This window comes from Hyaena hyaena, unplaced genomic scaffold (assembly GCF_003009895.1).
Source record: "Hyaena hyaena isolate Hyena2069 unplaced genomic scaffold, ASM300989v1 scaffold_236, whole genome shotgun sequence".
Classification (NCBI taxonomy): domain Eukaryota; kingdom Metazoa; phylum Chordata; class Mammalia; order Carnivora; family Hyaenidae; genus Hyaena; species Hyaena hyaena.
The window spans coordinates 614,761-629,953 of NW_024080868.1; the positions used below are offsets into that span (position 1 = coordinate 614,761).

The window sequence follows — 15,193 nt, forward strand, 5'->3', positions numbered from 1 at the left end:
GAGTTACAGACTGAAACAAGCTCCAGGCTCTGAGCTGGCAGTCAGCGCAGAGCCCGACACGGGGCTCGAACCCACGAACTGCGAGATCATGAGCTAAGCGAAAGTCGGACGCTTAACAGACTAAGCCACCCAGGCGCCCCACCACAGCCACTCTTAAAACACTGGTTGTACAGTGGAACAGAATGACCGGGACCTGTGAAAAGCCATTGATGCCTACCCACCCCCGACCTGATTCTAATTTCATTGATCTGGGATGGGACCCTGCATCGTTTTTTTGGGGGTTTTTTTGTTTTGTTTTTTTAAAGCTTGCTGGGTCCTTCAATGTGTGGCCAGGATGGAGATTTCAAATGACCAGCTTGGGAAACAATATTTCATTAAGTTTGGGGGAAAATATTTGCTGACCCAGGACTTAAGGGGCCTTTGTCAATATTTATTAATTACAAATAGGCAATTTTCAAACATTAGCCTATACACAGACTGATAAAACAGAAGGTGGGGTGGGGGGTTATCAGACAGCTAGTTTTTTCCAGCACCACCTTACATTTCTACTAATGGTCCTACTTAGAGTGAAAGTTGTCTACCCTCCATGGACTTTCTTGCCTCCCTCTCCTTGTTATGCGGAGAGGTTTAGGTGTCTAAGGGGGCTAATTTCATTGTTCCTGAACTTGCTGTTCACCTGCAGACCGTGCCGAATTGCCAAGGGCAGCAGCGATAGGAATGTGTGCAGCAACACTGCCACTACGGCAGTGATGAAATCTATGCCAAGGACGCTTCCTGTGAGTCTTAGCTAATGACAAGAGGGCCACATCCAGATACAGTAGGAATCTGTCAAATATGATGGAGCAATGATGAGGGCTCCTCTGTGGACTCTCTGGACCCTGCCAGGGTACCTACTGGAAGGACTTGGGAGCCAGCAAGATTAGAGGATGTTTTATGCTAATTAGACCTAATGCTAATGTGTTAGACTTATGATACTTGATAATTCGTTGTGAACAGAGATTGAAAACCTCCTCTGTCCTTGGTGACTGACTGCCCCCACTCAGAGGCAGGGAAGAGGGGAGGAGGAAATGTCTTACCTGGCTGGTTGAATGGTGAATTGCTCTGTAGAAGTTCTATTTGTTTTATTCCCACGGTGTGGACTATATGTGACGTAGCAAATGAATGGGAACAGTAAAATATAAAAACAACATATTAATTCTATATTATATATTATTAATATATAAAATGTGATATACATTTCCTTTTTTTGTATTTAACTCTTCTTTGCCCTAACATCTATCATGTATCTGCCATATTTTAATTTTTTATTCTATCTTATTTTTTAAATGTTTATTTATTTATTTTGAGAGAGAGAGAGAAAGCAGGGAAGGGGCAGAGAGAGAGAGAGAGAGAGAAATCCCAAGCAGGCTACACACCATCAGTGCAGAGTCTGTCGTGAGGCTTAGTCTCACAGACTGTGAGATCATGACTTGAGCTGAAACCAAGAAGTGGACACTTAACTGACTGTGCCACTAGGTACCCTTCTGGTAGGTTTTTAAGTGAGGTTTAAACTTCGGTGTATATCTAGGAGAAATGAAACATGCTAGACTAGAGATGTGAAAAGAATAATATTTTTTATTTAATATGTAATGGGTTTCAAAGAAAAGATAAATGTTTATCAAACTTCTATAACATGTCAAGCTTATATATATATATATATATGCATTTTCATATATATATATAATTTTACTTAATCCTCAAAATAATCCATTTTACGGTTGAGAAAACTGAAAAGTACTGAGATTACATCATCTGTCCAGCATCACCCATCTCCAGTTGGTAAGAAACTCGAATTTGAACTTGGTATGTCTGACTCCACATCTCAGATTCTTTCCACCACACACCAGTTCTGTTGTTGTTATTATTTTAATTATGTTACTTAAAAAATATGAAACTAGAACGTTTCTCACTAAACCCTCTCAACTCCATAAAAGGTAGGCTTCTGGTTTGGCTTTGCAGATGAGGCTCAGAGAAATATAGCCAAGGCTTCACGTACAAAGCAGCAAACGTGTCTTCAAGCTGAATGCCAGAGTTCTCCACTCTGCTGAGGACTCTCAAAGTTTTCTCTACTCAGGAGCATAAAAAAAATTTTTTTTAATTTCCCTTTGGTTTTGATTTGCTTGGGAACTTTGTGCATTAAATTATATTTATTGCACAATAATAATTCTTTTTCCCATTTTGCAGGCAGAGACATGCACATGTGTACATTAGAATGTGTGACCATGAGGCAGAAACACTTATGTTTTACTGATGTGATGTAAACGTGTTGAGCATAATTTCCACTTGGCTCTCTTAAAGCGATGCAAACAGTTTTTTGCAAGTTTATTATTAGAAATTTTATGGACTCCCTCAGTGTCCAGGGATCTCAAGCTGGAGCCGCCATCTCGTTCCATATCCATTTCTGACTGTATCCTGAAAGACCCACAGGTCTTAGACCACCACAGTGAAATTGCAGTGCTTTCACTTAGAACACACACACTTGCCAGAGGGAATTAGAATACTCAGATGGTGGGCCCCTTGGTTTTGGGTGTGTCTTGCTTGCTGCTATCTCCCCGACATCTAGGACTGTGCTTACCACATATTAGGCTTCGACAGATACTGGGAATTACATGCATCAATCAATGAATATATATAGACAGAGGAGGAAGTTGATGTCCGGGATGGGAAGTGACACTGCCAAGGTCACACAGTCAGGGGTAGGGGAAGCATCAGATTTCAGCTCTCTTCACTGCTGGTTCTGTGCCCTTTTTACAGCACGTCCAAATGAGCTCTTTTATAATGAAAGAGAGAACAATTTTTCTATCGAGTGGTTCTGGGGTTCTTTGTGAAGTTCAATGGGAGTGATGTAAGTCTGGCGATCCCTTTACAGTAATAAGAATTCCTGTGGCTCAGATATGTTTACAGTCACATGGAACTACTTAGGGCTCACTAGATTGCATTACAGCACTTCATTTAAGGAAAGGCTCAGTACAATCCTTTCCTTTTTTGAAGTTGACAAGATCTGGCTATGTTGTCTTCTAGTCTTCTATTTACCAACACTCTTAACTGTCTACATTTACCCAAGGCTTTTGACACTGCCTTTTATCTCTCTCCTCACTCAAACTCCAGCCTTTACTATAGTTATTCAGTGTTCTCCAAAGTACTGCCCTGCCTCACTCTTTCTTGATTCCATCAGCTCTATGAATATTTATCTCAATTCCATCTAACCCACAGTCCTAGCATCATTCTGACACCTGTACTGGCTTCACCTTTTAAAATGTCAACATCCTACTGTCTGACCATGATTTCCAATTCTCCCAGCTACTTCACCCGCATACTCTCAATATCCCCTCTCTTGGCTTTATTGAGACAGTTAGCTCCTTGATTTCTTCATTTTGGTTGTCTCTTTCTGCTGTTAGTTTTGTTAGCCACACTTCTTTTTCAGTCTGTATCAACTCTCTTCCCTTATTGCATGGTTATGCTTGACCTATTGCAGTTGACTTTGGCCTTTATTAATCCATTCAAGACTTCTTATTGCTAATTTCAAGGGACACTCATGCCATAATCTTTGTCCCATAGAGGTATCTGACCTGACTGGCCATTCTTATGCTTTAAACTCTCTGTTCCCTTGACTTTTGTGATATAACATTTCCTGATCTTCTGCTTCTCTTTTGCTAGCTCCTCTCCCTTGTCCATGATACAGATGTTGATAATCCTCAAGAGCCTGTACTCTAGTCTCTCTGCTTCCCAGCCTATCCCTCTTTTCTTGCCCACTCTTAAGATTGAACCCACTATTCAAAACTAGAAGTCTCAAAAGATTGGTCTGTTGAAGTTCCTTTGCCAGAATCTTCTGGGTTCTTGTTTTAGAGGTATAGATATCTATAAAAAAGTGATACTTTTGAAAGTGATACTTCTCAAAAAATGCAGAACTTATAGTGTTTCTTCCAAGCTTAACAGTCTTCAAGCACTTTTAAGGAATCTCGGGGTAGACTTTGATTTGCCCATGGTAATATGAACTTGCTGTGTCTAAAATCACACACATAATTCTTGCCCTGTCCCTGTCAAGGAAGCTCTTCTTATATTTCTTATTTTCATTAATAAGTCAACATTAACTGTCTTTTTGGTTTCTATAACTGGAAGTCATCTTTGCTTTTTATTGCATTAGTATTTTGACAGTGTACATAGTGTTAAGCAGGTTCATAACGGTTACTTCATAGTTATTCCATGGTTATTTCATAGTTACTGAATGATTGGTTGATTTCACTTGGCTTGGGTATGTTTGGTTTCTGAAACTTGGAACTTTGACAAAAAGAAACTAGTATTTGAGGACAAAACTATATACGGATTTATCAATTAACAACATGTAAACCCAACTAAATATAATAGGGGATGATGCTTTGCAAATGTCAAATTCTCTTTAATGTTCTTTTTTAAAATTATGTTTTCTTGGTCCTGCAACCTCAAGGCAGAACTGTGAGGCTTATTGCTAATGGAAGGAGATGGTAGAATAAGGAAGCAATTGGTCAACTGTGGATCTCAAAGCAGTGAGGACAGCATGGCTTGTGATGAGGGTAATGTGGGAAGACTGCCTCTCCAGTTGAAGCCAAGCAGTTGTGAAAGGGAGAGAACAAGAGGCTGGAGAGGCAGGCTGGGAGATGAGTGTCCTCAGTAGTCTTTTAGGCAGCAGGAATGGGGCCAGAATGGTAAGTAGGTTGAGGTCAGAGACAGATGTTTCTTTCCTTGCCATCTGGAATTCTGGGAGAGCAACTTCTAGACTTTCCCAGTATGGGAGAAGCCAAACCATAACAAAAGTGGTTGTGGTGTGTGGTTGGGCAAAGGAAGGACAGTATTTGGCTTCCTAGGTTTCTTTGGCTGTTGTGGGCCACAGAAGATACCAAGAAGACCCCCTTGGCTCTGGGGAGGGATAGAGGGTAGCTGGCAATCTTGCTGGCAGGTTTGCTCCATCACGGACAATGTAGCCCTAGATTTGAGTCAGGCAGAGATGCAAAGAAACTTAGAGGCAAATCTCTGGAGTCCAGTGTTAGGGAGGGCCAAGGTGGGAGCCCAGGCCATGGGGAGAGCCACTAGGCATTGTTCTTTAGCTACATGGAGAGGAATAACTCCCTATTCTTCAGTCAAGAGTATTAGCTACAGATCCCATAAGGTCATGACCAAGTAGATGAGATATATGCTATAGAGACTGGGAGGACCAAAGGACAGTACCCGGACCTGTCTGAGGATCTAGGCCCCTGCTCAATATTCTTCCTCTACAAAACTAACCATTATCATGGAGAAGAGCAGGAAAAAGGGAAGAAATGTGAAAAACTGGGCACATGGTCAAAATAGAGTACTTTAGGAGGGGTTGAAGGACCTCACTAAATGTTGTCATTGACACCCAGCAGACTGGAGACTTGTGAGGAAGATCAGATTGGAGAAGGAAGGAAGGAAGGAAGGAAGGAAGGAAGGAAGGAAGGGAGGATGGAAGGGAGGAAGGAAGGAGGGAAAGAAGAAAGAAAGGAGGGAGGGAGGGAGGGAAGGAAGGAAGGAAGACAGGAAGAAAGAAAAAAGGAAAAAAGAAAAAAGAAGGAAAGAACGCAGAATGTGGATACATTTTCTCTCTCCACTCGAGTGTAGTGTAAGCAAATTTTTGACCCAGTTTGAGAAACAATTTTTTTTCTTCTCCAGGCATGTTTTGCTAATCCTTCTTCTCTAGAGAAAGGGCCGGTGGGTAATTACAGAAGGACTTGACTCAGGAACTTAATCCTGTTTCTGGTCTGGCATCATCTCCTTCATTTTTTCCTCCTTACTGATCTGTGCTTTTCCCTGTCATGGAGGTTTTGTGTGTGTTGTTGATGGACTGCAAGGCACCTCTCTGCTCTGTGTTTACCTATTCAGTTTCCATTTTCTATAGCACAGGGTTTGTGTTTGTCAAATTAAAAGATGAAAAAAGTCATCACCACCAATGGGCTTTTTAAACCCTGAGTAACTGACAAAGGGAGAATGAAAAAGAACTGTGTAAAATAAACTGTATCATGAACGCATAACTTTGATCCAGTTCATTAAAAACATGATACCATTGGATATTGGATTTTGTGAAACATATATACAACAGTATTGCTGTTAATGAAACTGGGCTCCGTGTTGACTAGGGAACGCCCGACTAGCCTGTCTTTGAGCTGATGCGGGATGGTGTGCTATTTATAATCTAGAAGAAATTGGGAGAACAGTGCTCAGCCCATCTTCCATTGTGAGCATCCCGTAGCTTACATTAAACATGCGGATGGGAAATACCTGAATCAGAATGCACTATGTGAAGTTAAATTGATGTGTTGCATTTATAACAACTAGGTAATTCAAACTTTTAAGTGATACTTAAATCATTCTGAAAATGTGCCTTGAAAAGCCCAAAGGGAGATCAATTTGCCTAATTAAAAATACACATAAGCATATCGTGATAGGCATATTTGTTACAGGAAGCGTAAGAGGAGAGAAGTAATATGAAGGGGATATAATCTTGGTGAATGTAAAATAAGCCAGCATAAAGGCAATGGGACCAGTTTTGAAGGGCAATAGGGTGGTGAAGTGGTGAATTTGAGGTTAACTGCCAGGACACTGGACACCTCAGTCACTTACTAGCTATGTGACTTTGGGGCAGTTCCTTGACTCTTTTTGTGCCTCAGTGTCTTCTATAAATTAATGGTAGTAGTAGCATCCCACTTCATTGAACTGATATGAAAATTAAAGTGTTTATTGTAACATGCTCAGAATAGTGTCTGTGGGTGGTAAATGCCGGGTAGGCATTTGCTGTTGTTACTCAAGGCCTTCTGTGGACCCGAACCCAGAATTGCCTTTCAAATTTGGCAGTTGGATTTGCAATGAAGTGAAATGAAGACTTGTGAGGCACTTTTGCAGGTGAGAGCTCAGGAGTGCTACAGTTGCCCCCCTGATACCCTTCCAGCTGGAATGACACATCCCTTTGAGTTCCAGTTAGGCTATGCCAGCATTCAGGCCTCCTGTGTGGCTTTTAGTTCCCCAACCCCTTCTAACTTGTTTTGTCTCTGGTAATCCTCATGGTACTAACCTACATAAACTAGTCCTCTGCATTCTTGAGCTTACACCTTCCAGTCAAGATACCTTGACAATGGCTTTGCTGACTATGCTTTCCATGTGTGTGCTTCTCTCCTGCCCTGAGGGTACAATGTAGTCAAAGACTGCTGTGATCTGCATTTGGAGGTGGGCCAACTTTGGGTTAAACTATCACCCAGGCATGTGGGAGACACATTGGCTAATTCATCACCCATTTCCAAGGCCTTGTTGCCAAGGCCCAGGTTTCAAGGGCATGTGACCTGTGCAGTAGGACAGGGTTCAAGCACTTGGAGAGGTTCCATGGTTTTGGCTTAGGGCTCCATTGTTGCCACTTCGAAATTCTTAATTTTGTGTTTGGACTTTTGTTTTGCAAGCAACTTCGGTAAATGAAATGTGTACATGAGCAGAGGCAATGTGGCTTGTGTCCCTACTTCTATGCCACCCCATTTGTGCATAATGTTTATGTTGCCCATGAACGTGGAATTCAGGTGGACTCATGATGTGTGGGACTTGAGTGACTCAGAGCAAAAGTGAGTATAAGGTAGGTATGTTATGCCTAGCATTGCATAAGTGACAGCCCCAAGACGTCACACTGTCCATTTGAACCAGAACTACCAACACAAAAAGAAACACAAATGACCAAGAAACAGTATTGTATCTTTCTTACTAGTGTGACTTCCCTGCATTATCCATCTGCTTATGCTGAAAATAATAACAAAGAAAGGAAAGAAAAAGATAAAGCCACCCATAGTTCTTTGCTTCTCTATTTTTCTTTTCTCTTTAGTGAACTAAAGGTAGAATACTGGTAGAATGTGCATGTGTCAAGAAGTGAATTAAAAACAGTTGAGTTAGTTTTATGCAGTGTTTCTACTGTTCTGGTAGGAATGAAATACATTATGTTAAATATACATGCACGTTTGAGTTATGAAATACGAGTTGCATAATTTCAGCGATTCTACTTACCAGCAAAAGATTAGCACTAAAATTCACAATAATACTTTAAAATTTTATTTATATTTTTACTTAAAACAGCATTAAATAGTAAACAAAATATGTCATAATAAGAGGGATTGCAGAAGAAAAGATATGTTTATGCCTTAATGTGTTTAATAGCACTTTTTCTCCTGGTTTGTGAACAATGGATCCTCCATTTTTATTGTGCCCAGGGCTCCATATATTAACTTGCCAACCATATCTCTCCTTAACTACTTTTACTATAGATGTTGTTAAAGCTAAATGCTTGATTTCCCAGCCTCCTTTGCACCTAGCAGTGGCCATGTAACCAAATTCTGGCCAATGAAACATAGTGAAGTAATTGGGAAGCCTTAGGAAAAACTTAAATACCTGATACAAGGAGCAGACTTCAATTGTACTGCCTTTTCCTGTTCTGCCCTCCATGAACACTAGCACCATATTTGGAGCTGTGAAGCCATCTTGTGATGGCTTATGTTTAGGCAATAAACATAAGAACAAAAAGCCAAAAGGCTATAAAAATTGGAGTGAAGAGCTAAAAAAGAGTCTGTGTCATTGAGGGCCTTATTGAGTGGCTCAGCCAATACCAGCAGCCATCGATCTAGACTTTCTATGTGGGAAAAATACCCCCCTACTAATTTTAACCACTGTGAGCCTTTCCGTTGAGGTAGCCCATTCATTACCAATTCATTACCAATGGATACGTTGGCTAACCAGGTTCTCAGGGTTTTTCATCAACAAAAGATAACTCCTGGGGTACCTGAGTGTTTCAGTCAGTTAAGCATCCAACCATTTTGGCTCAGGTCATGATCTCAAGGTCTGTGAGCTCGAGCCCTGCATCCAGCTCTGTGCTGTCAGTGCAGAGACTGCTTGGGATTTTCTCTTTCTCTCCTTCTCTGCCTTTCCCTCTCTCAAAATAAATAAACATTAAAAAAAAAAAAAAGACAACTCCTCTTGCTTCCAGCTCTACCCTTTCCATCATCAAGGCTCTAGACAAATCTCTTGGGCTAGCGAGGGATGTGGGGATGCAAATGTCATATCAACTTTCTATTCTCCTCTCCCTCCCTCTCCATTCACTCCTATGTGCCAACACTCCTCTTAGGGGCCCCCAAATAAAAGCTCTGTGATGATCAGTCAGTGGAAGTAGGTACCTGGTAGCGGCAGCCTCAGACACATCCCAGAACCATGTGCAGCTCAGCCTTAGCCCAGTCAGGTCATCAGGTAACTTTTACAATGGCAATGATTTCACTTTCTTACAATTAAGGTGAAAGAAGAGTGATTGAAGTTAACCAAATGAAAAGAGAATTGACAGAAACCCCCCATAAGGAATATCAGAAGAAAACTTAGTCATGGAGACTTTCAGAAGCAGGTCATTTTCATCCTTTATAACCGCCTCATCTTTGGTCAAGGCAGAGACCCAGTTTCTTTGCCTAGGAGCAGCCTGCACTGTCATCTCCTTGGAGACTGGCACTCGTATGATTTCAGCACACAATGGAGGCTTAGTAATTAAGTACCTAATTCCAGAAAAGCAAGGGCAAATGAGGGGCTCGTTCCCTCATTAGGTGAGATGACACATGGCTGGCCCTTGGCCATCAGCATGGCTGTAATTAGGACATGTTAACAGGGCTGCTGCTGTCACACAGCCTTGTGTGTGTCTAAGTTTGGCATATCAATTTAGAACTGAATCTTGCTTCTATTTTTAATAGAGGAAAGTTAGTTAAAACAACGTTTCCCAACAAGAATTAGATGTTTTATTATTTAGCAATTTCTTCCAATGGTAATAGCTTAAATATTTACCAGGGACTTTTAGGGAGCTCCTGTCTTTTACTAGATGACTTTATAGTGAACCAATTCCAGGAACATGGGTCAGAGTCCTCACTCATCAGCGTATTGCAGGGTCAACAAAACTCCTGAGTTAGCCCATTCTTTCCCCTCCCTGCTTTCAGGACGGGGAAGACACAGAGCTGTGCTGTGTTTGGCTCTCTCCAGACACCATAGCGAATATGTTGACGGTGGTGTTTGAAATCACAGACTAAAAAGATATCCTTACCACAACACAGAGTTTTATAATAAAATACCACAGAAACCACTCAAGAGTTGGAACAGATTGCAACCATTTTGAAGCAGGGATGCCATTCTCAGATGAGATGGAAGAGTGACAGATCCCACTCCACAGGATTATATCAGAAGAATTAAATTATGTTGTGTAATGGTAAAGCACTTCATAGATGTGAGATTATCTTAAGAAAACCAATACCTTCTCCCTCTGCATTGCCTAGATTTATGTGAGGAATTTGGGTCATGCTGGCTGTTAAAGTTCTGCTTTTAGCTTACATCTATCCGATGCCTAAAAGAAACCCTCTTCCAGGTATAACAGGGTTACCATAAAAGCTGAACCTCTGACATACAGGTGTGAAAACCACTGTTACTGAACAGACTTACAAAGAAGAGGTCTGTTTCCACTTTGCAAAGACACTTCAGTGAGCACCTCTCCCTGCTTGGCCAACAGTAGTTCCTACTGCATTGAAATGAATGTCCTTCCCTTGTATACACGCACAAGGGTTAACCGCTGGCAAGATCTTACAGATTAAGCCACATGGAAACAGCGCCCAAGGCTCAGTGGGTTAGACATACTGCAGAGCATCTGGTTAAGCCAGATAATTTGTGCAACATGTTCTTATCAGCAGCGTTCTCCGGCCCATCTGTGGCTTACTGGAAGCTGCTTTTGTGTGGAGTGTGTTTTCTGATATTCCTCTCATTATTGGCAGAAAGAGGACACATTTCAATTCGGAGGAAAGGTAAGGCAGTAATATCAAACAACTTATAATCATAAACCAGTCAATGACACCCATCTGCTACCAAGTTTGTCTTAATCCTTAGAAAAGTTTAAGATCAAGACTTCTATACTGAAGCAAGGCCTGCCTTGGGGTCATCTTCCTAATAGATCTAGGTCTTTTTTAAAAAAACTAGAGCCTTGAACTTTTATACTAGGGAAGAGTGTTTAAGAGTGTCCTAGGGCAAAAAGTGTCTAATCATGGGTCTGCGGAAAACATAGAGAAGTTCTCCTAAGTAGTCTCCACCAGCCTGCACCAGTCCACACAGTTGTGTCTTGGTGAGGTCAAACACAGCTGAATAAAGAGTAAGGAGAGGCAAAGGGGAGAAGGTGTGAACCAAGAGTTCATTAATAAATGATTTTTATATTGGATGTCAGTAAAGGTTGCTCTGATACGGGTCTTATCCACTAGACTCCCATTAAACTCCCAGTAAGGGAAAGTGTGTAGGTCTGAAAGAGGAGAAAAAGGCATTGAAACCTATCAGACAATAATTTACTCATGGTCTTATTTCACAGATTTCCACTTTCTCTTCACCTTTCTGACAATCCAGAATATACTAACATTTGTTCACCTTAGACCGATGTATTTTATACCTTGACTCTAACACATCAACTCAAAGTGGGAGTCAGATAGAAGAATCAACTGATGGTAACACATGAGATTCCGCCATTCCAGTTTATTGAAATGAGTAAATTTATAGCTTTATCTGCATACAGAAAAGTGCACAAGAAAGTAAGTATGTACAAAACAGTTGTGTGGCTGATCGTCACTTTCAAAATTTTCCTACTTTCAAAAATTCAACTACCTAGAAATAATTGCCTCCAGTTTAGCACATTCAGGTATGTGGACATATAAAATACTATTTTAAGTCAGTGTTTATAATGACTGAGTAGGAAGCCAGATGAAAAATTATGCGGTACGTAATCAGCTACTATCATTAAAAATAAAACCACAGGACTTCAGCTTGGACTACTTGGGGCTGATCAATAAAGGTCCGTGAGGCCACCATCTTGCTTAGATCCTGAGCAGTCATCGTTCTTTTCTACTTAAAGGTAACATTACATGGTTGGTTAATGCCCACAAGAACCTGAACATTAGGGCTCAAGAGACAACGTTTAAAAAACCAACATAAACATAGCAAAATGCAACTCATTTTGGAAAGAACAAATCCTTTAGAACTTTGCTAACAATATGACTGGAAATGAACTGGGAGAGTTTCCAAGGTTATGAGGAGACAAATACTTCAGACATTAGATTTTCAACGATAACACCAAATGTTTGTTTTACAGCTTCTCTCCCCCTCCCCCACCATTTATCTTCCTACTAAGTATGAGACTGTAGCTTCAAGAAAGTTTTCCAGTTACTTGATAAAGGTCTAGCATGACCCCAAATAAGCACCTAATATGTTTGGCACAATCACATTGAACTTGGTGATGTGTTGCTCTTCAGAATACAGTTCTTCGTTGCTGAGTTGAGTTCAGTTTTTCTTCCAAAATAAACTGCTCTTCTGGAACTTCAGATCAAAAGGATGGCTTCCTATTCCATAAAAAGGATAGAGATTGTGTCCACGTGCAGCTCTAGTTACTGGGTTTAGCAATTACTGAGAAGGCAGAGACATTTCAGATCCATGAATCATTAAGATTTTTTTTTTTTTTACGCCATAAAACTCTGTTGCTTGTGAAAGGGAAGTAATGCTATATGAACCTAGAAGCAAGACTGACTGGAAAAAGAATCAGAGGGAAGAGGAGAGGAGAGACAAATGATGCTTTTCCCTCATTTGCAGTATCTAGCATGAGACTGGGAAAAAAAGAGCAGTCTCACCCTTGAGAGGGAATACTCCTTCTTCAGAAAGAGAAGCTATATTTTTAAAGGGTTCTTAAGTGTGTCAGATTCCCAAGTGTCTAGAAGTTGGACTTGCTTCGAATTTGCTTTAAAAATTATCTCTAAATGTTGATATGAAGCAAGATTTAAGAAGGTGCCTTGCTATACTATAACCTTTAGGTTTTATGCTGTAAAACGAAACCCCCAAACAACTTGAAACAGTAAAGATTTTAAAATTTATTCAAAACAGTGTCATCTGAGGATGCAGTTGTGGTGGCTGCATCTTCCAACCAGAGGGTACATGGGTGAGTGTTCTAGAAGGTTCTAGGAACACACTAGGCAACGGTTCAAGTAGGGAAACTACTTCATTTACATTAAACTAGAGAATTTAGGGTCTCAATTTATTTAAAGCCATAAATTCAGTTTAGCTTTAATCTAAACAGAAAGTGAAAGTTTTACAAGTGGAAGAAGCAGCAAGAAATAAGGCAACAGCTAATATGTCAAAACTGGAACATGAACAGAGGTCAAGATGTCTGGCTATTAGTTTTGTCTTTGACTAAGGCCAACCTTTTTGTTCCTCTGGATAGTCAGCATATCAAGTTCCTAGAGAAGCGTAGAGAAGAAAAGACCTGTGGTTAATATCAATGTATTAAATATCAACTCATCATTTAAAACGTCAGTAATAGTATCTCCTAGGGCTGAAGCAAGAGGCTTAAATAAGATAATAAATGTGGAACCTGTAATAAAGTGATTAACGCAAGTGTTCAATAATGGTAATTTTTTCCTCCCATAATACTGCTCACCCACCCCAGAACCCAAACTGTAAATTTAGCAAGTTGACCAAAACAATCCTTCCTTCATGACCTGAGAAAGAAAGGGCCTCCAGGGAGGCCTCTAGCCAATTCAACTTAGTGCAAACAATCTTCCTAGACTCCCGATGCAGTTTACTCCTTTCCATTTGTCCATGTTTGCCTCTCGTGGAGAGGAGGATGAGAATGAGCCTCTGTTAAGGCTTCTAGCCCTTCAGTGTCCTGCACTGCTCTATTAGCTTTAGAAATCACCAGGCTGCTTGTTAAAGTGGACTCTTCTTTAGCACCAGACTCCTTGGGGCTGGAGTGGGGCCTACGAACTTGCCTTTTCAATAGTCTCAGCCCGTTCTGAACTGAAGCAGATTTTATAGAAAAGTGCTTTAAGAAACACTGTAATCATAAAAAGTGAGTGAGGGGCAACAATCCAAACTGCAAATAAAGCCAATCTTACTGTTCATGTCAGGCTTAAGATATTTATGCATTTAAAATAATTAAATTCTAGGTGGGTCAAGAGAAAATAGAGGAGTCCCACCTAGATGGGGCAAGACTGAAAAAACTGGGTTTGGGATCCTCTCATTCTCTTTATTGTTCTCCCCTACCAGATACGTCCTCCCTCCTAGAAATGCAAACAAGTCTTCTTCCCTCCACTAACTTCAATCTTCTAATATCAGGCAAAGTTGCTTCCATTCATTGATGACAAAGAAAGGGCCTTGCTGAGCCCTCCCAGAGTGTCAGCCTAAGATGGTTACACCTAATAACTTACCTAGGATGACATCTGCTAGTGAGACCAATCAGTCTGCTCCCAAGCTGCTTGTCAAGGAGACATAGGCAGCTGTCCTCACTTTTGGATTTGATACCCTTAGACTATTTTGGACTAGCTTTGAGACCTCTCACAAAGTAATAAATTGATTTGGAAGGCAGAAAATGTGATTGGCATCTGTCTAGTTGACCTATTCTATAGCTTCAAAAGGCCTTCAGATTTCTAACCTTCTCTAGGAAATGAAGTAATGCCTTTGCAATCACTTCAGTATGAAGGTTAAAAAAAGAAAAAAAAAAAAACCCAAACAACTAGAAAGGTATTATGTGTTATATGAGTTTTATTTTAATACAAAATGTTATTTTGAAATGTCAAAAACATAGGATATGATAGAAATCCATATCCCCGTAGGCATACTATTATTCTTTTTTAAGGTTTATTCACAGAGACAGAGCATGAGTGGTAGAGGGGCAGAGAGGGAGAGGGAGACAAAGAATCTGAAGCAGGCCCCAAACTCAGAGCTGTCAGCACAGAGCTCCATGTGGGACCGTGAGATCGTGACCTGAACTGAAGTCGGACACTCAACCGACTAAGCCACCCAGGTGCCCCTTTATTATTGTTTTTTAATGTGTATAAGAATTCTTTTCTTCAGTGTCCAGCTTAGTCATCATTGAATTAGTTAAGCACAGATTTACATGTCTATTACTTCTAAGTTACAGATAATCAACCTTGTACCAATTCTAAAATTACGATTTCACCCTTATCCTCTGTGCCATGCTTTCTTACCAAACCTAAGCTTAATAAGATCTTCTACTTACAGAAGTTAGGCAAAAGGATTTCCAAAAGGATCCCTATATACATCAGGAGATGTGGATTGAGAAGCCATCTATGAAGAT

The 15,193-nt window shown here is 40.6% G+C and overlaps 1 protein-coding gene across 4 annotated transcripts in view; it reads right to left on the minus strand.

Annotated features, from left to right (window-relative positions):
* Positions 1-11,559: 11,559 nt before the first annotated feature.
* Positions 11,560-15,193, minus strand: part of DAB2 (DAB adaptor protein 2) — a 49,471-nt gene continuing 45,837 nt past the window's right edge. For 3 of the 4 annotated variants that reach the window (XM_039244275.1, XM_039244272.1, XM_039244273.1), the window contains 2 exons: positions 15,116-15,183; positions 11,567-13,334 (listed from right to left, as the gene is read on the minus strand). In XM_039244275.1, the coding sequence (XP_039100206.1) occupies positions 15,121-15,183 (63 nt within the window). In that variant the 3' untranslated portion in view covers positions 11,567-13,334; positions 15,116-15,120. Of the gene's footprint in view, positions 13,335-15,115; positions 15,184-15,193 lie in introns of all 4 variants that reach the window. The other variant, XM_039244274.1, reaches the window with a different exon arrangement.